At 42.9% G+C, this 24,166-nt stretch overlaps 1 protein-coding gene across 1 annotated transcript in view; it reads right to left on the minus strand.

The window, feature by feature from the left end:
• Positions 1 to 19,319, minus strand: part of HSPA12A (heat shock protein family A (Hsp70) member 12A) — a 53,747-nt gene extending 34,428 nt beyond the window's left edge. The window contains exons 1-4 of the mRNA XM_083866030.1: positions 19,244 to 19,319; positions 7,298 to 7,451; positions 5,433 to 5,518; positions 3,435 to 3,562 (exon numbers count right to left, since the gene is read on the minus strand). Coding sequence (XP_083722156.1) covers positions 3,435 to 3,562; positions 5,433 to 5,518; positions 7,298 to 7,313 — 230 coding nt within the window. The 5' untranslated portion in view covers positions 7,314 to 7,451; positions 19,244 to 19,319. The remainder of the gene's footprint in view (positions 1 to 3,434; positions 3,563 to 5,432; positions 5,519 to 7,297; positions 7,452 to 19,243) is intronic.
• Between the last annotated feature and the right edge of the window lie 4,847 nt (positions 19,320 to 24,166).

Consider the following 24,166-nt stretch of genomic DNA (forward strand, 5'->3'; position numbering starts at 1 on the left):
ATATAAATAACATAGACCTGTTTATAAGCACAGAGCATCTAACTGTATACTAGAAGTGAAAACAGAGACAAGAGAGTGCGGAAAGAAGCACGAGGTTATACAAAGGTTAGAGAAATGCCCTTACTCACGCTTCAATCTGGCTAAGACAGACCAAAGAGTGACTTGTGCAGAGTGATGGGAATTTGATCCAGAGCTGCAGCACCACAGTCAAGGAAATGAAACACTGGGGTCATCAAAATGCAGCTGAATGCTATCAGCAGTATGTATGCAGAAAAAAGGCAAATGTGTGTCTCCCAAAAATTACAATCCAACAGGGAAGAGAGGGAAAAGGGAAAAACCTTAAGGTTGAAATTGCACTGAAAAGAGACCACATTCTCCCTCCTTCCAAAGCCAGACTGTGATTTGTTTCATAGCCACATGCATTTTTTTCATTTATTCTTCTCCATTTGTGAAATACTCCCATTCAGTTGGATGCTATCTAGCCAGTAGCCAAAACATCTGTAACTTCATGTAAGTGCATATAAATCAAGAGGAGTTTTCAGAACTGTGTAATATCTCATGTTTTCCCTCCCAATGAGATGTCATTAACTCGTTCTACAGCAGCAAATTTTCCATGTGGCTCTGGTACTGCCCTGCTCACAGAAGTGCTGAGCTCATGGCCAAGGCAGCTCAGATGCCTTGACTCCAGTCTCAAGTTATGCTGCAAACAGCACTCATGGTAACACATTCACCCTGCAAAAAGAACCCCAGCCACAGCTACCTGTAACAGAAGCTGGGGGCCACCATCAACAGTTGCCTGTACTACCTAAAACTGATGAAACAGTAACCAATGTTTTGCAATCAAAGTGAAGTCATTTGCTGAACATTTACAAACCCATGCCCAACTCCAAACATGCTGAGATGAAGGAGGCCACTCAAACCTTTAAACATATGCTTAAAGGACTTTGTTCAGTCAATGCTTATAAACTAATTTTTTTTTTAGTATTGGGCATCTCAGCAAATTAGCATACACAGTCAAAACCATGACTTTGTTTGCCTCCTAATTACAAGAACCATGGCACTGCTGGCACTACATTCAAACCTGGTGCTAAAGCCCCGTGTGTTCACTCATTTCCAAAGCAGGACCTTTTAATAAACCCACCTTACCCTTTTAGAGAAAAGCAGCTTTGTTAAAAGGCATACAGAAATCTAAGTATCTGGAAAGGATCAACACTAAGGAGGGAAGGTGGAAAAAATGTTAGGAAATAGAGAGGACCATGCATCACTGGTATGCTTTATTTTAATGTAAACATTCTCGAGTGCCAGTGGGAAGTTACATTTACTCTGCTGAAATATTTGTAAGTTATCCTATATGTAAGCCTCATTATATACACAGTTTGAGCCCCTTAATACCTTCTGAACTACTGAAGATTTATCTTAATACATATACCATTCTTTTAATTGAATTTCATGATTTCATGAGTATTAACATATGTAAAAATATTGCATGTATTATTTGATAAGTCCGTTTCAATTATATCTTGCCAAAATACTTCCCAGATAGAAATATATATTTTTTTTAAAAAAAATTAAAATCGTTCTTGGTATTGAAATATTTTCCATTGTTTGAAATACCTGCTGGAAATATGAATGCAACACCCCCTCTCAAAAAAAAAGTTCCTCCCCTCTAGTTGGAAATACATTAGGTAATTTATTTAATTTCTTTCAACATCAATATCTCATATCACAGCTACAGAGGTCTGAAATTACAGGCATGCTGCCATTATTGTATAAGGAAGAAAATGTTGTGTTTTGAACCACAAGTAGCAAAATGTCAAATAAGACTTGGAATGTACTCTCAGCACCTGGATTTCAATGTCCCAGTGACTGACAGCAGCAATCCTGTTAAGGAGAACCTAATCTGCAACGTGAATCCAATAGCAAAACCAGGTCCTAAGGTAAAACCTAAGTCCAAAGCACCTCAAGGACTCCCCCAGAAACAGCAGTGATTCCACACAGTAAAATCTCAACACAATTTAGGCTTGCTCAGATACAGCTTCAGAAATGTTTTCCCTCATTCCATCCAACTCCCTTAATAATTTCAATTAATTACTTGCTGCCAAGAGTGAATAGACATTGATAAACACGGGTTCCAACCCGTGTGAGCTGTCTGAGACAGCAACACAGGGTGTGTCCTTTGACTTCCAGCCCTGTGCCCTTTCCTGTGCTGCTCAGAGAACAAGGCATGGCTGAAATGCAGAAAAGACCTGGAAAGCACTACTTGTCCACCCTGCAAATGGTAGAGATCTTTGCAACTTGATGGGAGAATACCATTCCTAAATTTACCTCCTTTTGGACGGTATTTCAAATGCCTCAGCTGCAGCAGATCTTTGCAATACTTTGCAGCCATACACAAACCAACTATGCAGACTGACTGCACCATCCATAGTGTCTGCTAAGATTTAGGGAGCTGCATTCAGCTACCACCTTAGCTTAGAAAAAAATGCAGTATATCACAGTGGACTGCAGCAAATTAGGCTTTTTGACCTTTTGTTCTCAGCATTACAGCACAGTACCTACTTCTGTAACAGCAGCATTGTTTACAAGAACCTCTGTGGCTGAGCTTTTCAATATACTTTATGTCTAAAATTACCTTTGTCTAGCTCTTGTCACAATATAGTAATTTTAAATATACTTTAATAAGAATTGTATATGTTTTAAGTTATAAATAACTTCTAAAAATAGTATAAAATATTATAACAATGGTTTACAGGGCAAACCTTTCAGGTAGCTGCCACAACAGTTTTTGCATTTGTGATTGCATAGACTTATATTGTGATGATTTAATCATGAAATAAAAAATAAAACCCCCAACATCACAGCATCTAAAGCCTGTCCTTTACAAAAATATAACAGAGACAGATTTCACATCAAACCTTCATTTTCACATTCATGCCTTTTGATTGTTTATTTCCCAATATCAATGGATCATTATCATAGATTTGATTCAGATTTAATGCCACAAAGCCTTTAATCAGCCAAACAAACTCCCAGTGCAAGTAACCAGGTGTTGTACACCCAACTATAACTACACAGTGTGATTCCAGGGGATGGGCAGCTCCATGACCCTTAGAAAATCAGTCTCTGAGATAAGGGCATCCTGACTTAATTATTAACTCTGCTCCCTGAACAACTGTGAATACTCAGATTCCTCCTTTTACTCTGTCATCTTGTAAACTCAGCAAAACAAGGGAGGGGATGTGCTCCCATTGACTACTAAAGCAAATCAGAATACAATAAGATGCAACAAAAAGTCATAACCATGAGAAATCTGCACACTGTGGTAATGCCAGACAAATCCAGACACTTCAGGCTCCTGTAGAAAATATCTATGGCTACTGCAGGCAACCCGTGCTATCACAGTCACAAACTAAATGCTGCATTGCAGCCCTTACCTCATTACATGAATACATTCTGGCTCCTTGGTGAAGCTGTAGGCGTAGCCACTGGATGTTGTGCCAAAATCAATAGCCACAACAACGAGAAATAGCTGTTCTACAGCATCCTCTGCATCAGAGTCCTTCTGTTAAACAGCAGAAGCAGAATACACACTGAGTCACTGGGCAGAATCATTGCAACCTGTCAGAAGTTTTGCTCTGCAAGACCTGAATACCTCTTCAGTGAAAATGAGGACTTCCCTAAATTTGCCTTTGTGGCCGAAGTTGATAGCAGAAAGCTGCACATTCCAATGGAGTTGGAAATTCAATACATGACTCAACATATATGCTGGAGCCTTTTATACACCATTTTCTAATCAAAGCTTCCTTCATCCTCATTTTTGGAATACTTCTTATCCTGTATTATTAAAACTTACGGGTTTTGGGGCTGGTTTTTGTTGGTTTTTTCTTAAACTGATCAACTGAAGAGTATATCCATCAATGTGATATATTTGGGACTTGGTGGCTTTAGGAGTTAACTACATCATGAGTATGAACACGAAATACTATTACCATTCAAAAATAATGGGAACAAATTTTCCCACCCAAAATACAGCAATAAGCTTTACATCTCATGTTATAAAGTAGAATTTGCATAACACCTATTCAGCCAGCACTACATGCTGCATTCCTCCTGTGCTAAAATGTGGGCAGCTGTTCAGCTGCTTATGATGAATTTCAATCCTTCTTCCCTGCCTTTTACCTGTAATCCTGCAACCCCTGAAAAGCACAGTCAAGGGCAATATGCTCCAGACCCTTCAGCAGCCTTGTTGCCCTAAAGCCACCAGGGCTGCTCAGCCTGTACTCCCAGAAACACTTGGAAGCAATCGTTGTTATCTTTCACAGAGGAGCTGCCACATGCTCTCACTCTATGGGCAGTGTTCCACTGTATTCCTCACAGATCTCTGCTAATTCCACACCTCCCACTTCCTGCACATTTCTGTTGTATCCCTACATTTTCCAAGATCACTCCATTTACCTGCTACTTGAAATGGAGAAATAGGAGCAACAAGTTTTGGTCTTCAGTCATAAAAGGCTCGTTTGGATTCTCCTAATAAAGTTTTTCAACAAGAACAATGTCTTCCGCAAAGAGTTTAAGGAGCAAATCTAACTGAAATATGATGTAATACATCAGTATGACAGAAGTAAAGGAGGATATAGAAAAGAATATATAGGGAAAGAAGGGAATAAGAACCAACAACTACGAGGGAGAGCACTGGAAATCCTGAAGATAGGTTTTTGCACAATTCTGAACTTGAATCAGAAAGCTAAGGCAGGAGGCTGACAAGGATAAAAATGTGTTCTGAACACAATCCCTTGCAATAACATGAAATATACCAGTATGTACTGTGTTACAAATCATACAGGTGATCTTAAAAGCAGGTGGGAGTTAGTTTTAATAGGAGTTCATCGACAAAATCAGCATGATGTACAAGAGATTAAAACACACTACCTATGGGACATGCTCTTGGTTCTAAAAGCTTACAGAAGTGGCTATTTCCCTTAAGAAATAAAACCAGTTAGTTCTATTTTGAGCTTCTACCTCTCTCTCTCTGAGCAGATTCTATTCTCTGAGAATTTAGGGTTTACTGTTGAGTACCCTATATAACCTTCTTTTTTTCTGAAAGGAAGACTTCAGGGGCTACCTAAACAAATCAGTGGTAAAGACAGGGACAGACCTTGGGAACCCTGAGGATCAAAAAGCCCCTGTGTTTGATATAAAAATATGCAGGAACAATTCTATGAGTTTAGCAAATGAAAAACAGCAAAACCAGGAGCCCAGTGAAAGGAATCAGAGCTCTGTCAACAACTCCAGTGTGACCAAAATCTCACTTAATACTATGGACAGCATAAAGGGGATCAGTATGGAGGAAATGACAGCTCTATAGAAATTATGTCCCACTAAGCAGGAGAAGGTAATAAGCATGCAGTGTATGTTAAGAGTCCATTTCTTACCACAATGTGTGATGGAGACAGTGGAGTTATTCCAGGGTCTCCCAAACTTTTGGCTGGTGATGAGTAAGCAGATGTGGAAACTGCATCTGAAAGGAAACAAACACCCATCAGTGTCTGCCAGCAGAATGAGCAGATACAACAGTCACTTTGCATACTGCTAAACTGTTTTCCAGTTCTAAAGGATCTGCTAAAACACAAAGCAAATTCCACTGCTGCCATCTGAAACTCATGCTATGCCTTTAAAACATGCTAAGACAGAACTGCTCTTTCGGTTTTAAAATGTTTGTATGACCTTCATGACTATTACCATTCTTTTATTACATTGTCATGTACAATCTTAAAAGTCTTCCTAAATATATCCAAAAATCATAGATGGTAAAAGCAGCTTGAGCACCACACACTGCCTAGGATTTAAATGTATGAATGCAGAAACTAAATGCAAGCTGTGAGATCCAAAAAGACAGACTCATTTACAAGAAAAAGAGGAGCTGAGAGCAATTGGAGAAAGCAGGAAGAGTAAGTTGCAATTCGTCCATCCTGAACCTTTATTCTGAAACTTTCCCAATACTGTCTCTGTTTTTATCCTTCACTACACTCTGCACCGGAACATCTTGCAGCTGTTAATACTACAGCAGGACAGAATCCAGCTGGGAAAAAGGAAAGCATTATTAACAAGTCATCAAAGAAATATTTCTACCCAGCATACAGTACTAAAACTTCATTTAAAGGCACAGACCAAACGAGTGACAAATACTGCAATGAACTATTTTTATTTTTCATTGTTTTATATTTTCATCATTGATGATAGAAAAGGATATGGCTTAAAACAATTAAGCACTGATGGCTTAGATGGATATATATATAATCTGTACTCTTCTGAAAACGCAATAGTTTATCAAAATGGGATGTAGAAAAGGTACCATACACCCTGTCCATGCTCACACCCTTCTGCTCCAAAATTTAAACCCTGAGCACTTACTGAATTCTCTTGCACAGAATACAAGCTATAATTAGATGTAAAGCAGAATGATGCAATAGGCCTCTGAACATTAATAATAATTAAATAATAAGTAATACATTTCAATGTATTTTTATCACCTACTTGGATGCATCACATATACATACATTCATAGCATGTCATTCCTAGACATGACTGACAATTCAGATGATACAGGAGCTGCTCTCCAAGATCTTAGAATCATCATTAGAATAATGAAAATCAAACATGTGTTGTTTCCCAGGGAAGATTCAAAAACCCTGCAGTGGGCAAGTATGAGATAATTTGCCTGCAGGAAAAAAAAAATCTTCCTCTAAATCCTCCAATACTGCTCTTGTAACTTCATTTATTTCTTGAAGCTATAACATGCATGTTCAGCCTGATTTTCAGAAGCATTTGCAGAAGCACAGTATTTGCATTTTCTACACAAGCTCTCCAGGAATATATTAAGTTACTGCTCTTGCAGTGAAGTACAAAAAGTCACAGGCCAAATGTGACAAGCACAGAATCTGCTCGGTTCATTAAGATATCTTTGGAACAGATGCTGTTATCAGCCTCCTTTGTGCAATTTTTGCCCCCTAATTTTTGCATCAGCAACATGCTACTTATTTTAGAATTGAAGAACAGTATTTCAACACAGGAAAAAAAAATAATATTGCTAATAAAATATATTCCTTCCATCCTGCTGTCATTCCTGGCTGGACCTAAACCAGTGCTTCCTGAGCAGATCAGGAAATTGCAACACTGACTCAACACCTTTGGAAACCAGCACTTTACCCACACTCAGGATGCTGATTTGAAGCACAAAATGTAGACATCAAACCATGCGTTTTCAGTGTTTCATTTTGCCAGTAACTCTTTTGGTTACCTGTTTCGGCACTCATGTTTCAGAGATGGGCTGGAGCAGGTCCGGAGGAGGCCACAGAGATGATCAGAGGGCTGGAGCACCTCTGCTGTGGAGACAGGCTGGGAGAAAAGGCTCCAGGGAGACCTCAGAGCACCTTCCAGTACCTAAAGGGGGCCTAGGAAAGAGTCAGAGAGGGACATTTTACAAGGGCATGTAATGACATGACAAAGGGTAAGAGCTTTAAAATGAAAAAGGGTAGATTTCCATTAGACATCAGGATGAAATTCTTTACTCTGACAGTGGAGATGCTCTGGCACAGGTTGTCCCATCCCTCCAAGTGCTCAAAGCCAGGTTGGACAAGGCTTGGAGCAACCTGGGATAGTGAAAGGTGTCCCTGCCCATGGCAGGGGGTTGAAGCAAGATGATCTTTAAGGTCCTTTCCAATCCCCCCAAACTATTCTGTGTTTCTAAGATGCATTTTCCAACCTGTCTTCAGCTATCAGCCTTGAAAAGTTATTTATATCTCTGTGTGCAACTCAGAAAATTCTGTGTGACAGGATACACATTTTTATATCTCAGAGCAGTGAATAAATATCCAGAGCAGTATTCACATCCATCCAATGAAAACACTAACTTGGGTGGTGTTGCACCAAGAACTGATTCAAGTTAATTAATAAAAAAGACCCTTCCAAACCCATGACCATCCTGCATTGCACTCACAGCTCCTCCTGCAAATACCCAGCTAAATAAAATATTCCTACAATGCATCCTGGATCTAATGCCAAAACTTCTCAACAGGTAGTGAAATGACTGTTAAAACCAAGTGAAATTAGGATATTTGTAACATTATACTGTCTAGCCCATCTGAACTGCAAGGTGTTAAAATATATTTGTCCATGTGGGAGCTTTCATATTTTGTTGAGTTAGTGTTTCCTTGGTGAAAAAAAAATCTGCATGTGTAACAATTTTTTACAGCTGTGTTCTAAAGAGCAGTAAATGCATGATATTCCAGAATATTTAAAAATCCCTTATCTCTAAAGGACTGTGATTGGTTGATCTGATAGAAACAAAAGCATCTGTTCCAAGCCAGAGAATGGGAAAAGGGTTGCAAGGAACCTGATCTGCAATCACAAAACTGAAAAATGATGCCTAGGCTGTCCTGGATAGGATCAGGGTATTTGGAACAGTTCTTAAAAGCAGAATGACTTAGAATGATTTATTATGTCTTCTGCAACAAAAAAACCATAATCAAGTCATGTTCTACATAGCTGAAGTTCCAGCTTTATCTCCATGTTTACTAAGGATCTTTATCTCTATCAAACTACATGCTATGACAAAAACACAGCTAAACAGTACGCATTAAATAAACACCTAAATTCTTGCCAATTTACACATCAAATTAAATGGAGAAATCTGATTTAGAATCCAAATTAAATAAGTCCTCAAACAAACCAGTATTTAAAGTAATATTTTTCTAAATATGATGCAAACTTCTTGCATAAACATTCTTATATTTACTTCTGATATGAATATTAACCTGGAATATAGCTTGGGTAATGTCAATCAATGTGCATAGACTAAATTTGAACACATTAGGATTTCTGACTTTAGTCTTAACCTAAGCAATTGCCAAAGAACACCTCGCGCATTTATAAGGTGATCAGAAGCTGAAGGGAAAACAGAGAAGGCTCCCATCTTCAGACTTTGGAGTTTTTTTTTCACAATTCAAAGGGCCCTCTTTTGCACATTCCCAAACAATTACAGAATTGGTGAAGTTATGAGATCAGAAGATATTGTATTAATAATGAGATCATGCCCATTATCACATTAGCTCCAATTGCTGGTTTAGCAGATTTAATTTAAATTATTCCTTATTTTCATCTAAACAGATGGAAGAGTTTATTTTCTGTGGTTTCCTGCAATGCCTGATCTGTTTAGCTCTTCCCGTTTTTCAGTAAATGATCATCAACAATTTTGACAAAATGCAATGAAGGATTAACCTTTAAGTGTCAAAGAATGCAGACTAAAAGCAAAGTCCAGGACATTTATAAAAACTTTGCGGATGCAGTGTGGATATTTCACTGATTGCATGTTCAGCCGAATCTGATTTTCTGATAGATCTGGACAGCAGGACCAAGCTCATTATTTAATTAGAAAGTTCAGTTAATGGCAGCTGGAAGGCCATCACTCTCTTCTGAATACTTAAGAGCCCCTGCCATACATTCCTATTCAGGACTGGATAAATTAACTTTAGAGAACTACTGAAAAAACAGACATGGACCAATACCAGATAATCAGTGTGAAGCCAGCAGCTTAAGGAAGGGTGACTGCTGGACCTCCCAGTAACGAGCCACTCAAACAAAGTTCAGCAGCCACACAAAATCTTCTCCTTTTTATTAAATATTTCATCTGTTTCTATTTCAACTACATAAGGCATCAGTAAAATTTTCTGCTTCACATAATACGGAACTTGTTCATTTCCCCAGCGAAGAAGACGCCAGGGCAGTGGATTCTGTCTAACAGAAGGTTCCCTGCAACCCAAGTGCCAGAAACAATGGAAAAGCTAAAGTGGGCTTTGTCTCCAGTTAGAATTTATCAGGACAAGTAAATCAGGAACCTGGGAATCAGGGTGTGGGGCTTAGCAGCATAATGCCCAGAAATACAGTCACACCAGGGAAGGTGGGACATTTCTGAATGGGCCTCGTGCCACCAGTTCTATGTATGGGAAAGAAACAACTTTTTAACAAAGAAGAAGTAAGGATTCATCAGAAATCATTTCAGGCGTGTCCTGGACTACTTTAGAGTGAGGGCTACAAAAGCAAAGGCTTCACCAGAGAACCTGCACTTTCCAAACCTTCTCAGACCTCACTCCCATGTGACTGGATCTCTCTCCTACAGCTGTTTCACAAACCAGAGAACAGGCAAAGGAGCATCACTGTGTCATCACCTCTGTGAAAACAGCCTGAACACCAGTGTGTATATTATGTCCAAATCAATACAAGCTAATTTCTATTTCTATCCTGACAGAGTGGTCACAAACCCAACATGAACTCTTCCCACAATTTTCAGATTCAACGCCAGGACCAAAACCATTCCCCATTTCAGATCACAGTTCCAGTACTTTAATAAGTGCTTTCACAATAAAGACCAGTGGGTCCCAGCACAGCCTTTTCCAGGTTCTCCCAATCTCCCAGCTGAGAATGGCTGCAGGACACCACTCTGGCTGAAAAGGAAAGCTGCAATAACTCTTTTTGATTTGTATAATGCACACCCACCGTTCCAAATGCCAAATCATCCAAGCACTCAGCTATTTGTAGGCTGATGAACCAGGTGCACAGGGGACGTTGGGATGCATTAGGCCTCCTAAAAATGTCACTATTGCAGCTGAACTTTGTGACTCCAATAAATCCATGTTAACTGAATTCACCATGAACACACTGAACGTTTCACAAATCAAACACTTGCACATATCTCAAGGCCATTTTTCTGGAATTTCCAGAAAATCTGGAAATGTGGTAAAGGTGACTGCTCTGCTCTCAGTCAGATTGCTGTAACACCAAAATCTTAGCCAAATTCTTTATTTCCCATTCAGGCACTATATCTGGATTTAAAATTTAGGAAAAAAGAAGGAGGGAAAAAAAAGGAGAAAGAAGGATGCACAGATATAGAGCAGTCATCGGGCAACAAAAGAATGGAATAAACCCATTATTTTTCATTCCAAAGACTGTAACCTTTTGAGCATCAAAATAATTTTGACACAAGCAAACCTTCCTAATGATGTTTGCACAAGAAAAGAAGGGTTTACCATATTACTATTATTATTATTATTATTGCTATTAGCTGGCAACTGCTGCAGTGATGAAGAAAACCTTATTCAGCTTTTCCTGTTGCTGAGATTTTCCTTTGCATTAAGCACAAAATATCAGAGCTTCCAAATGTAACGTGACAACTTAGAGCATTTTACTGTAAATACAAAGATGGCCTTTTAAAACAATTACAGAAAAATAATAAAAAAAAGAGATGGAGAGAAGCAAATACAGAAAAAAGTCCACTTAAAATATTCTTAGGCATAATAAAAAATCCCATATTTCATATCAGAAATAAGAACCTTCTGTTTCTACTGAAACCAATGGCACCACTGTTATGATCATCAATGGAATTAGAGTTCTTTGTTTTAAAATGCCAGTAGGCATCCAGCTGGTTTGCTGAAGACTGCAATACACTTTTCTTCCATGAATACAGCTAATCTCTGATACAAATCCAAGTTTCCTGATACCCTTTCACAATATCTGGTCCCCCAAAGAACTGGAATTCATTGCACTGATACCAATTAGAGCACAAAGATTTCCTAAGTAAAAAAAAAAACCAAACAAACCTATCTCCCAATACTTTGCATAGAATTCTAAAAATAAGATGTGTTTGTCATTACAACTTTGACCTTTTCAATTTATTGTTTTTATACTGTCTCCCATCACGATTATGTTTTGACTAGAGGAATTACATTTTTAGTACATTATGAGTGCTTTTAAGGTAATTTTAAGATTTTACCATTATTGCTAAGAGTATCAAAAACCAACCCCAGTTTCATCCCTTCACTCACTCTGTGGACAATATTCATTTTCCTGAGCCTCAGCAGCAAAGGGAGACCAAGAGACGCCACCAATTTTCTGTGAACTTAATTTGAGATGAAAGAAACACGCAAGAACTCGCAATAACCTTCTGAAAATGCCACATGGGTTATGTTCACTTCTCCTCTATTTGACAGGACATAAACTACTTTATCTACATTTGATCTGAACTCACTAATGCTTGGTAGGATGGACTGAAGCTGAGCAATCACACTTCCCTGCACACGGGGGCTGTAATGCCCCAGCAGGTCCTCACCAACAGCCAGGTCTGCCCTAAAGCTGCCTCCAGCTCAAACCCTTTCACCACCTACTCCATAAGGTCTCAAATCCAGCTCCACCCTGAATGACCTGAGAGTTTTCCAGCTTCTGTGATCAGTCAGCTCCATTTTCCCTCCCATTTCCTTCCCTATCCCCTGATGGGTCCCAGTGTGCTCAAAACCTGCTCGTGCCCCAGAGTTTGGGGTTAGGGGAACTCACCAGCAGTGCCCTGCAGTGATCCCTCTCTGCCCACATTCCAGCTCTTCCATAGCCATGCACTACTGCCAGGAGAGACAACTCTGATCCTGGTTTACCTGCTGCAAAAGGCAGGCTACATGTTGTGACAAAATTGGGTGAACAACAGATTTGGCAGCTCAGAGTGGTAAAAGACAATTTTTCGTGATCTTCCTAAATATTCCCCAATACACCTTCAGTGCACACTAACTAATCTTCTCTTCCTTCAACAAGCTCTCCTTTGAACTTGCTTCCTTCACACTTCCTTGCACTATATGCCTCTAAGCAAGCACTGTCTGCCTGTATCTCACACCTCCACCCTCGTTGCTTCCAGGAACACGTAAGGAATAGAAAACAAAACACAAGATGTACAGAACTCAGGTCCTGTGAAAAAACACCTTCCTGGAAAAGGCTTCCTGCTGCTCCTCTTTCATCATCATGTCTGTCCTCATCTACCTCCTCTGCTTGGTTCACTGAAAGGTTGTCAGGAATGGCACTATTAAGATTATGCTCTAATTCCCAGGACCAAACTCATAAAAGAGAACATTTGTGAGGTTAATCAGTCTCTTTGAGAAAAATACCATTTCCCAGCTCAAACTGGACTGGTTCACTGCTTTTTCTTCTTAAAAACAAGATCAAAATATAACTGTAAAGTTACAGGCCCCTGTTTTACTACAAGTTTCTATTTAAGAACCATCTCAAAATGCAATTGCATCCTGAAAAGAATGCAATCCTACTCTTCTCAATCAAGATACTCAAAGGAATATTGCTCAAAGAACAAGAACCACTGTTCAGCTTTTCAGACTGTGCATCCAGCACACAGGAATAAGAACATTTTGGGGGGCATTTGTTTACTTAGAAGGCAAAAAGGTTACTCAGCTTTCAAGCATTCCTAGATTCAAACAGTATCCCGCAATGCATCAAGCTGGATGAATGTAGTGACACCTTTTTCTTAAAACATGAATAGGGAAAAATTTGAATATGTTTGTCTTCATTTTGACAATCTTCTGGAAGGTTTAACATGATTCACACATTTATAGTCTTGACAAGAGAAAACCAACCACTCTCATCAATTCATAGGAAAAAAAAAAAAAGATAAGCAGGGGGCAGGGTAAAAAGAAAAGCCAAACTAGAATAGCCATTATTTATAGTAGTCAGCATGAGTGATGCTGTATATCAAACCCTTCCTATTCTTCAAGCCTATTAAACTCAATTTTGTTCAAAGATGGAAAAATAAAAGAATAGTCACTGTGACAAAACTGCAAAAATTGGTATCACATTTGACAAGACATTAGCAAAGTCATCTATGAAACCATAGTCTATGGCTACTGATTAAATGCTGAGCAATATTTCATTGTTATATCAAAAAACAGATTTTCTTTCTTTTTATTTGATCATCCTGAAAACACATAGTTACCAGGCTTAAAGGAAAGCTTAAAGAAAAAATGCCTTATAAGAAGAAATTACCTGATTAGTATTTGTAGAGTAGATCACAAAATCACAGGGTCACCAACCAAAATCCACTTCGAGAGGTTTTTATGCTAACATCCATCAGGGTTATGTTCAAGTGCCATGACAGTGCATCCACAGAGACCACAGTGACCAGCCAGAAAACCAACTGCAAATTTACACTGTCACGGTGACAAGCCCCTGGCACAACCTTCAAAGGAGTTCCTGTGGCTAAAATCATAACAGGAGCATGGCTGAGTAAGCAAGAGAGCTCCTACAAAAGGTTGATTTTTGAATGCAGCACTTCCACAGTGATAATACTGAAAGCTTTTGTAAATGGCATGCCCTGCCGTTCTGATTACTGCCACTGCTCTACTCAGGTATCCATGGAAACTTGAGAAATAGATGTTAAATTTGTTGGATCTGTTTGGCACCAGGGGATGGGACTAGTTGTCAGTCAGCCCAGTCTAACCACAGGTATTTTGATCTTTAATCATGGAGAAGGCATCAAGAGTCCTCAAATGATGATGAAACCCACTAAATGGTCATATTTCCCAAACAATGACAAAAGGAGGAGGCAAGGATGCCCTGAAGAACTGTTATTTTAATGGTGCTATTATCTTGTGAGAGAGAAAGATATCCCAATCCCTGTAATGAGGAAAGACACACCCAAATATTCACTCTTCCAACCTCACAAGGAACCGGAAAAAAAAGAAAGCATGGATACAAATACACAGAACCTGATAGGGACAGGCGGACACAGAGTGCTCAGGACTGTAAAACCCTTTGAGAGAAACTGCTTCAACCCTAGAGACTGCTCCTGAATAGCACTGAGAACAAAGGATGTATCCAGAAATGGACAAATTGAAGTTGTGTTCCCAGTTCATTCCCTCTGGGAGAAGGAAGTAGCAAAGGGAAAATAACTTATCTCTGCTTCCTTCCCCAAGGAAACTAGTGCAGGTTGGGCAGGCTCCTGCAATAGGGAATGATTTTCTTCAGAGAGAAAATGTGGATTAACTCCCAGAGATGACATGGAATTACTATTATTGAACTGTATTCACATCCCCAGTTTTCTGGACTCCAACTGGTAATGATTACTAGAAATCTCTCTCAATATTCCTCAGAAACTGCCTGAGAGTGTTGAGTTAAAAGCTAAAAGCAAAATCCTCTCCAGGTCTCCCATTCTTGCAAATTCAGGTGCTCTTGGAACTGAGCCACGTGCCCAGAGGCTGCAAATCAGTACAACAGAGCTCCCTATCCGGGCCAGGGAGCACCCAGTGACCCACAGGGGAGGGAGAGCAGGGAGCCAGGGCCAGCGAGCACCAACACAGCTCACAAAGCCACGCTGGTGTCCCTGACACACCCTCGTGCAGTCCTGAGTGAAGAACAAAGGCTTTCTAGGCTTTCTGGCCACCATATTCTGAGGAGTTTCGTTTATTTATTTGCTTACTTCTTAGAACTGACTGCATTTTCCTCTTCATTTACATGAAAACGTTTTTCAAATCCCTCTGAGACAGCCTTTGAAGGAATTTCCTGTTTTAATACTGATTACTGACACAGATCACCACTGCCATACTAATTTTAAAACACTGCAAAGTCACTGCTTTAATAGCAGTTATGGCAAAATTTTAAACTCATATTTGTTTATTTTAAATGCATATCACTATGATTCTTAACAGCACAGCACATGAGCCAAAGCTGACACATTTTGAATAATGAGAGCTATGGAATGTTCTTTCAATATCAAAAATGTGCCTGGTCAGTGAGAAAAGGCAGATTGGATGTAATGACCCAGGAGCCAGGACACTTGTCACAGTGAGGAAGGTAAAGCCTGCAGACCTGTCACAGGCATTTCAGATCACCATGAGCCTTGGCAGCAGCATTCCCTCAGTGCAACACCAACATCTGTGACCTTACAGCACCAAACAGCTGCACACTCTGCAGTGGAACATCTGTGGAGCAAGTGTACCATTTACAGCCACACTGATGGACTTCAGAGCTCATCCCTGAAACATACTCCAAGTGCTCCTGGCACCTTTCTCTCCACTGCAGAAACACCAACCTGATGCAACCTGCAGTTTCATCCATCCTTGTTTTCAACTAGCCAAGCTGTTTAATGGAAACGTGACAAGTGCCAAACAGAAGCTGAGTAATTATGTAAAAAGCCTCTATGGATAGACAAATATTTCACTAAAGCTGCACAAAGAAAAATATCAACAGCTATTTCACCTAAGGAAAATTTTAAAAAGGAACAGATGCAAATTCCCCAAAAAGGTCATGTTGCTTCATAGCAAATTAAGGTCATGGCTGTTCTCCTTCTCCTAATTGAAAGTAGCATTGTTTGCGTGCATTGTTTTTATTCCTTTCACATTCTCCATTATCATTTACTGGGAGCCAGCACAGCTTTTTTAAATATCCAAAAAAGCCAACTTGCTTCTTCACAATACCTACAGACTAAAACAGCCACAGGGAGAAGTTTCTAAAACCATAAATGGTCTGCTCTTTGAAGTCAAATACTTGTGAAATCCCATCTGACACATCGTCAAAAGGCAGAACCAATTCAGACACAGAAAATTGACACAATGGGATCTTTTAATATTATTGTTTTAAAGTAAAAAGTATATTCTTAAGATTTTTTTTAAGAAAGAGATGGTTGCTTTGTGCATTTATAGAGAGAACAGGTGAAATCATAGTAGAGGAGAGCAAAAAAGAATTAGTCCCCTGGGACAGCTTAGAAGAGTAACTAGAAATTTTAAAATATTTGACCAGATCTGTAACTTTAAAAGGCAAAAAGAAAAGAAATCCAGACTTAATTGCAACAGCAGATATGATGTCCAGAAGGGGCCTAAAAAATTTCAACAGCATTGCCATGAAAGTGGGAGAAGTTGGCCATGGCAGGTCACATCAATTCAACCAACAAAAGAAGCATTTGGCAGAAAAGAGAACAAGATGAGACACCAGTCAAGTCCCATATAACCCCAACCACCAGTGACACAATCAGAAAGCAAAACATATCCTAAACCCTGACATGTTCATGAAGGGATCAGGTCTTTTATAGCTGAGGCAGCATTCTGCTCTTGCTGCACAGACCTGGCCTCCCAGAGGCTGCTTTAACTTGAGCTGACATCCAAGGCTGCAGCATCCTCTTCCAGCTCCTAGTGACAGTTACATTTGGCAGAAACCCTGGTCACTCCCTGTGGACCAGGATAAAGCTCCTTTACCCAGAAACCCATCAGCTGAAAATGCCTCTGGACAGGACAGACCTCTTGGGGCCTCTGTACAGCTGACTGAAGCTTTGGGGAGACTTTGCAGGTACAGAGCAGGGCAGATCTGTTGAACACCAACTCCTGTCCCCATGGGAATGAACCAAGCATTCAGACTGAAAGCTTACAGGGTGCCTATCATAAAGGGAAACTTGTCAGCTCAACCAGCATTACCCAATTAAAAGGCAAAGGCTTTAAAAATGCCAAAAATCAGTATAATTAGAAGCTTTCCATGGAATAGCTCCTGGGCATGAACAATTTCACTAACCAAGCTGCAGCTACCGCAGTGCTGTGCTAAGTGAAGCTATAAGGATGATGGGCAGGCACTGCATACAGCATTCAGCTATTTTACAAACAGGCATTTCCTTTACGCATTGTACTGTGCTGCAAGAAGTGGCTGCAGCTTCAATACTGTCAATATAACACACACTAAATCACAGTTTATCCCTGAAGCCTTTTTTTCCCCTGACAGCTTCAGCATTCCAGTGCATGGAAAGAACATAAAGATTCCTGGCATCACAAATCATTCCTTTACTACCTGGTCTTTTGTCTTGTAACCAAATCCCTCCTGCACAGATTCTCCCTATGTCAGAAGTTACTTCATTCCAGTATTGCACTGCACCAACCTTGCAACTTGGCAGAAAACAAAACGTGATACCCTGTCAGCAGACAGACAAATGAATCTGTCGGTCTATTCTTCCCTTTGTCAACTGCATGCTAGAGAATTGTTACAGGTTACTTCAAACCAAACACACAATAGAGACTTCATCTAGGAAGCACTGAGAGAACACTCAGATGTAGGGACAGGGAAGAACCCAGTAAAGCATCTTGAAGATTCGACTAGTTCCTAAGTTGCATTTTCTGGTTTAGTGGTTTTTTTTAATGGACACTTTAAGACTCTTTTATTCCACTTACACTGAAATTGAGCTAGGTCATTCAAAATGTACCCTAAATCCTACTATAATCAAACTTAACCTTTTAAGTGTCCCCATACATTTCTGCCAGCAACGTTGGCTCAGCACTACAGTTTCCTCAAGCCTTTGCAGCAGACAGTGAGGAAGAAGGCATGGAGAGATCGAATGCAATCAGGCTGAGTCTGCATTTCCCTTAGGGTTATTCACCCATATCATTTGTATCCTAGGAACCCTCTTCCCTCCCCCAGCTCCGTTCCCACACAAGGAGAGACCACCCCGTCCTGCACAGGCTGTGCTGTTTCTATCAGGCCAGTGTAACCCCAAAGGGATCAAACCCACAGCATCCTTGGTTCAGGCAGAACAAGACTCAGCTCGGCCCGAGTCAAGTTTGCAGAATCGGAGCCATGTGGCCCCCTTAACGCGGTAAAACGGCAGCGGTGGGGTTTCCCCACCCCTACACCTCTCTGAGAGCTCCCTGCTCCCGGGGCTGCGCCAGGATGCTCGGGCGCTCAGCCCACACGGCGCTGTCTCTCCCACCCGGCTGCCAGCTCTTTCTTTTCCAGCGCACCGGGCTTCTCGCTATACAGGGGTGCTGCCTCTATGTCAGCAGCAGCTCCTGAGCTCCGGTCCGAGCCTCCTCCCGCTGGCCGCTGTCGGGAACGGGCGAGACCCCGGCCCGCGGGGAGGTCGAGCCACAAAGGCCCGTCCGGCGGGGATGCCGCGCCCGCCGCAGCGCCCGGCCCCAGCCCCAGCCCCGGCCCCGGCCAGAGCAGCCGCCCCGCCTCGCCCCGCCCGGCCCGGCCCGCCCGTGCCGCCGCATTGTTGTGTCACCTGGGTCCCCCCGCGGTGCGGCACCGGCTCCCCGGGGACCGCGGTGATGGAGGAGCCGCGGCGCTGCCCGCGGGGCGGGGGTTCCGCTGGGGAGCTCCGCACCGAGCCCTCGCCTCCCGCCTCCCGCCGGCCCTGCGCCGGGGCATCCCCCGAGCCTGGGCATCCCCCGAGCCTGGGCATCCCCCGAGCCAGAGCATCCCCCCGAGCCGGGGCACCGCGGGGGCGCCGGCCCTGCCCTGCCCTGCCCCGCCTGCGCGGCCACGGCCGGGACATTGTCTGCCGCCTCCCGCCTCCCCGAGCTCCGGACGGGGCTCCTCCGGCTGCAGATGGTTTCCCTCCATAAGCCGCGCCCGCCGCCGGCAGCGCTCCCGCATTGCGGCGGGGCCTCACCTGCGGCACCGCTCCCCGCTCCGGCATGGCCCGCTCCCGCCGCGCTCCTGGCCGGGCACACGGGCCGGCGGCGGAGCTGCGCTGCCCGCCCCGGGGGAGGGAGGGGGGGAGAGAGGGAGGCTCCGCTGCTCGCTCCAGTCCCCGCCCCGCTGCGCCTTCCTGCGGCCGGTGCGGAGCCGGGGGGAGGCTGCGCGCCCGGGCCGGACTCACGGGCTCATGGGCTCACGGGCTCATGGGCTCACGGGCTCCCAGGCTGGCGGGCTGAGGGGCTCCCGGGCTGACGGGCTGAGGGGCTCCCGGGCTGGCGGGCTGAGGGGCTCCCGGGCTGACGAGCTGACGGGCTGGCGGGCTGAGGAGCTCCCGGGCTGAGGGGCTGACGGGCTGACGGGCTGGCGGGCTGAGGAGCTCCCGGGCTGAGGGGCTGACGGGCTGACGGGCTGGCGGGCTGAGGAGCTCCCGGGCTGAGGGGCTGACGAGCTGACGGGCTGGCGGGCTGAGGAGCTCCCGGGCTGAGGGGCTGACGGGCTGGCGGGCTGAGGAGCTCCCGGGCTGAGGGGCTGACGGGCTCCCGCGCTGAGGGGCCGCGGGGCTGCGCCGCCCCTCCCCGGCCGCTCCCGCAGCCGTACAAGGCCGGCACCGGCGGGGGGCCGCCTGCCAGCGCCCGCCCGGCCCCAGATGCGGATTTCACGGCCACTGGAGCGGAAAGCCCTCCGCGGTGACAGCCGTGGAATGAGACCCCTCTCTGCGGCCGGAGGTGACACCCGGCCCAGCGCTGTGCGCCAGGACAAGGTGCCGGAGCCCTGCAGGGACGGAGCGTGAGGAGGCTGCGGGGGTTAGCCCAGCTGTCACCCGGCCTGTCAGGGGGTGTAGGTACAGCTAACACGGACAGTCAGAAACCACGGACGGGTCCCCCGACATCGTGTATTGCGGGGTGGCTTGTACGGCATGGGGTTCTTCACATTTGTCTTCGGAGTGGGTTCTCCCACATGGCTCTGCAGTGCTGTCAGGCCAAGAACAACTTCTTTGCAGTGGTTTTTAGCTACTTGTCTCCAGGACCTGGGAGAGAGACACCCCTACTGTCACTTGATCCATGATGAAGTTTAAGAGTTTTCCCAACTAAGAAAGAAGCCATTACAAACACAAGAGAATAAAAATAAGGCTGGTACCCTCCCATGAACAATCCTGAAGCCAGAAAAGGTTTTTCCTCTTGTCCACCCGTGCTTCATGGTGTAATTCTCCTTGACTTGCCGCCCTCAGCAGCCATTCATATTTCGAAAGCAGTGCTAACATTTCACGTGAAATAGACAAGGGCATTCACTCCAAGCACAGCCTCGGTTCCTTGTGACTCTTGAGCTCAGGAGGTCACTGACACTCAGGACAGTCTAAAACCCACCCAAAGTTCCCCCAAGCTCCCCCACCAAAGCTGTTGTTCACACAAGGTGGGGTGGCTGTGAAACCCCTGAGGACCAGGGAATTCTGAGGCAAAGCCCTCGGCACTGCAGGTGCTTACTCAGCACCTCCCTCTGTGTTCCCTGGTTTCTTGATCTCATGGCATTTGCTCTGTTCCCTGTTGGCTTTATTGCCTCTGAGGACTGAAGGTGTGGCAGAAAAGTTAAAGCAGTAAATTTCTTCACATCTGTACACCTGGCTCATCTCATAAGCCTTCACCCACCCTGTACACACTTAAAAGATCTGTCTCATCCTGAAATCCACTGTCTCGTCCAGGGAAAATGCAGACCTCATTTCTCCCGCCTCCCGCAATCACAAAGGGATTTTCTAAACCGTTGAGGAGGAGAGAGGGAAGGAGCACGCTGGGCTGGTGGGACAGCAGCTCGTTCCAGTGCTCACATAGGAGTGACCCGCTCTTGGGGACACTCAGTAACCTGGGGATCCCTCATGCAGTTAACAAAGACAAGGACAGTGTGCAGTGAGTGGGACAACGGGCACTGGAATTGCCGCTTCCTGCTCTTCCCTCAGCTCCACACCGGGCAACAAAGAGGAACATCTGGCCAAGAGTCAGCTTTAATTACCTATTCAGAGTCAGGCTGAATATTTATGCTGTCATTAAACAGCCTCGGAAATAAGAAACCAAACAACTCTAGTAGTTGGTTTCCTGACGAGAGACTTAAATAGCAGAAACTTTTGCTTCAGATTAAATGCACTTCAATAGCAATTAATGGTAGGCTTTAAACATGTATTGAGGTAATTAACAAAGGCGGAGGAAAAGAAAAGAAGCAGCCAAGAAACTCGTAAACACATATCCAAATCATATACTTTCTGGGTAAAAAAAATCTAGTACTCAGGCTAGTTTTTCACGATCCCTCAAGCAACAAGACAACACACCAAAATAGCATTTACTGGGTGCAGACATCTTTCCGAATGTCACGGCAGTGACTACATTATTCAATATCAAGCCAGGTTGCCTAAGTTACACACTCAGCTGTAGGTGTTTTGAATAATGCAGAAGAAGAATATTTGAAGGCATGTGATTGACTGCTAGTTTCAGAAATTAGACCCTTTTCCAGAGAGCTTAGGATGTCCTTTTAAAACCTAATGAGAGGAACCACATAAAAAAAAAAAAAAAAAAAAAAAAAAAAAAATTCGAAGTAAAATTAGATTCTCAAATAAAATTAGATTCTGAAATAAAAAATTAAGAACTAAAGCACCTTAAATTTAATTTTGTTTTATAAAGGCAAAAAATCATAGAAAAATAAACTATAGAACAATAAAATGTTGTATTTTTTCCTCTTCTCTCTCTCTCTCTCTCTCTCTCTCTCTCTCGGAAATGAAAAAAAGTACATTTCATGTGAAAGAAAAACACTTTTTGAAAAGGTCACTGTCTCAAGTGAGCCTGCCCTGGGGCTGAAGAGGGTTCATTTTTGTTACTTACTCTATAGGGAGCTTTTCATTCTTATGGTCATATGCAAGGTTCTTTACAATCTGTAGTTTTAAAGATTATCTTAAAAGCATAACATAAAATGAGTCAAAAGATAGTGACCAAGATGTAAAAATGGATGGTCAAATTTTGAAAAGGATGCCATGAGTAGTCACCTACATCCTCTGAACACCTGTTCCTACAAGCACCTTAGCTTGTTCCTTGCACAAGAGTCGATTTTAGTGTGGGTATGGAAAGAATTTCTTTCCTTCTCAGGGAAGTGACATCAGCTGGCTTAATACACTACAGAGGAGTGGCAGCAGAAAGGAAGAACCTTTTTTTCATCCTGAAACATCGAAGTGGTTTTGTGTCAGACAGCCAAGGCACCATCAGTGTTCAACTCGAGCACCAGCTCAGTTGTTATGGTGCTACTCTGACTATGGAGAAAAGCATGATTTCTGCAGAAGCTTGGGGCACTGTCTGCTGTTAATTCACCCTTGCATCTGCTTGGGAATGAACAGCTCAGGAGCAATCAAGAAGTGATTTAATACACTCTACTCTTTGTCTGCAGCCTAGGTGATCTCCAGAAAGCTGCAGCTTCAAACCATTCCATTCATCACACAAAGAGTTCAGATACACTGGCATAATCTGACAGTGCAAGAAAAATAGCTGCTTAACCTAGCCTTGATTTTAGCAGAGCTACCACATGCATGTTCTCCATTAGCATCAATAAAAATTTCATGAGAATTGGAGATCACTGCAGTGTCCTCTCAGGGCCATTCCCACACATTGTGAGAGCTGCACAAAACTGTGTGTGGTCAGTGAAAAGAGCTATGTGCTTCTCACTCCTGAGTACCAGAGTCTAAGTGAGGCACTGATGGGGTGGCACTGAGAATCAGTGAGCTGGAAACACCAGACACAGAGATCTGGAAGAAATATAGTTATTTGAATATTGTTTTCAATGCACCTGGCAACAAGATGTACAGACATTATCACAGACACAGAAACCAGTGAGCCACTGAAGCCCAACACCTGGTTCAGTACTGGCACCAGGGAGAGTGGAATCTTTAAATAAACTACACCACATTTAAAACAAAGAATAGAAAACAGGTAAGCATGCCTTGCATCTTGGCAGCTGAGGAATGCCTCATCAAGCACTGTGTTCATCTGCTCAATTAAAATTCCTAGAGTAATGGTTTCTGATTTTAAAATTTCCTCTTATGTAGTTTCTGGAGCATCACTAAACATACAATACCTGGTTTTTGTTTGTCACCTGTGTAACTGTTATTGCAGTCTCCTCCATTCCAACTGTTCAATTTTTCACCTTTACAGCACTTTAACCTCTCCATCTCTGCTTATTCCTGGGGTAAAAACTTAGAAATTATTTTTATTGCAGAGCCAACTGGCAATCTGTTTCCCTAGATGCAATTTTATCTTCCCCCTCCCTAAAAACAGCCTTGTATTTTAATACTCAAGAAATCTCTATAAAGATAAGAAGAACGAAAAACTATTCATCACTGTCACAGCCTTTCAATACAGAAGCTTATTGTGCATGAAGGAACATGAAGGGTTTCTTCAAAAGGAACAGGTTATATAATTTTCACCTGTCTTTTATACATTTCTCACTCCCAATATCCCAACATGAGTCAGGAGTGTATCACTCTGGAACCACTGCCTGCAAAGAACTCTCCAGCGTTCCTCAGCAGGATGGTTTTTCAGGAAAACTGCTGGGCTAGTGGCACTGAAAGTGTGTTGAGCTCACTTGAGATCTCTGGCTCACTTACTTATCTCAAGAGTACTTTCAAGTATGACAGTCCTCACACTGTCTGGGTGTGACCAGCACTCCCAAAAGATAAATATTCTATAGTCTTCTTGTGGACCCAGTGGTCTGTGGTAGCTGCTGTGTGCACAGAACTGAAAGGTAAATTCAGTCCCAAAAATCTCCACTCATACTGTATGTCCTAAACACCAATTTTTCCTTAAATTCATTGCCCTTCCTCTACCTTAGATGTATTAAAGCCGAAGCAAAACAAACCAAAAAAAACCCC

The sequence above is a fragment of the Zosterops lateralis genome, assembly GCF_965231275.1.
Source record: "Zosterops lateralis genome assembly, chromosome: 8".
NCBI lineage: Eukaryota > Metazoa > Chordata > Aves > Passeriformes > Zosteropidae > Zosterops > Zosterops lateralis.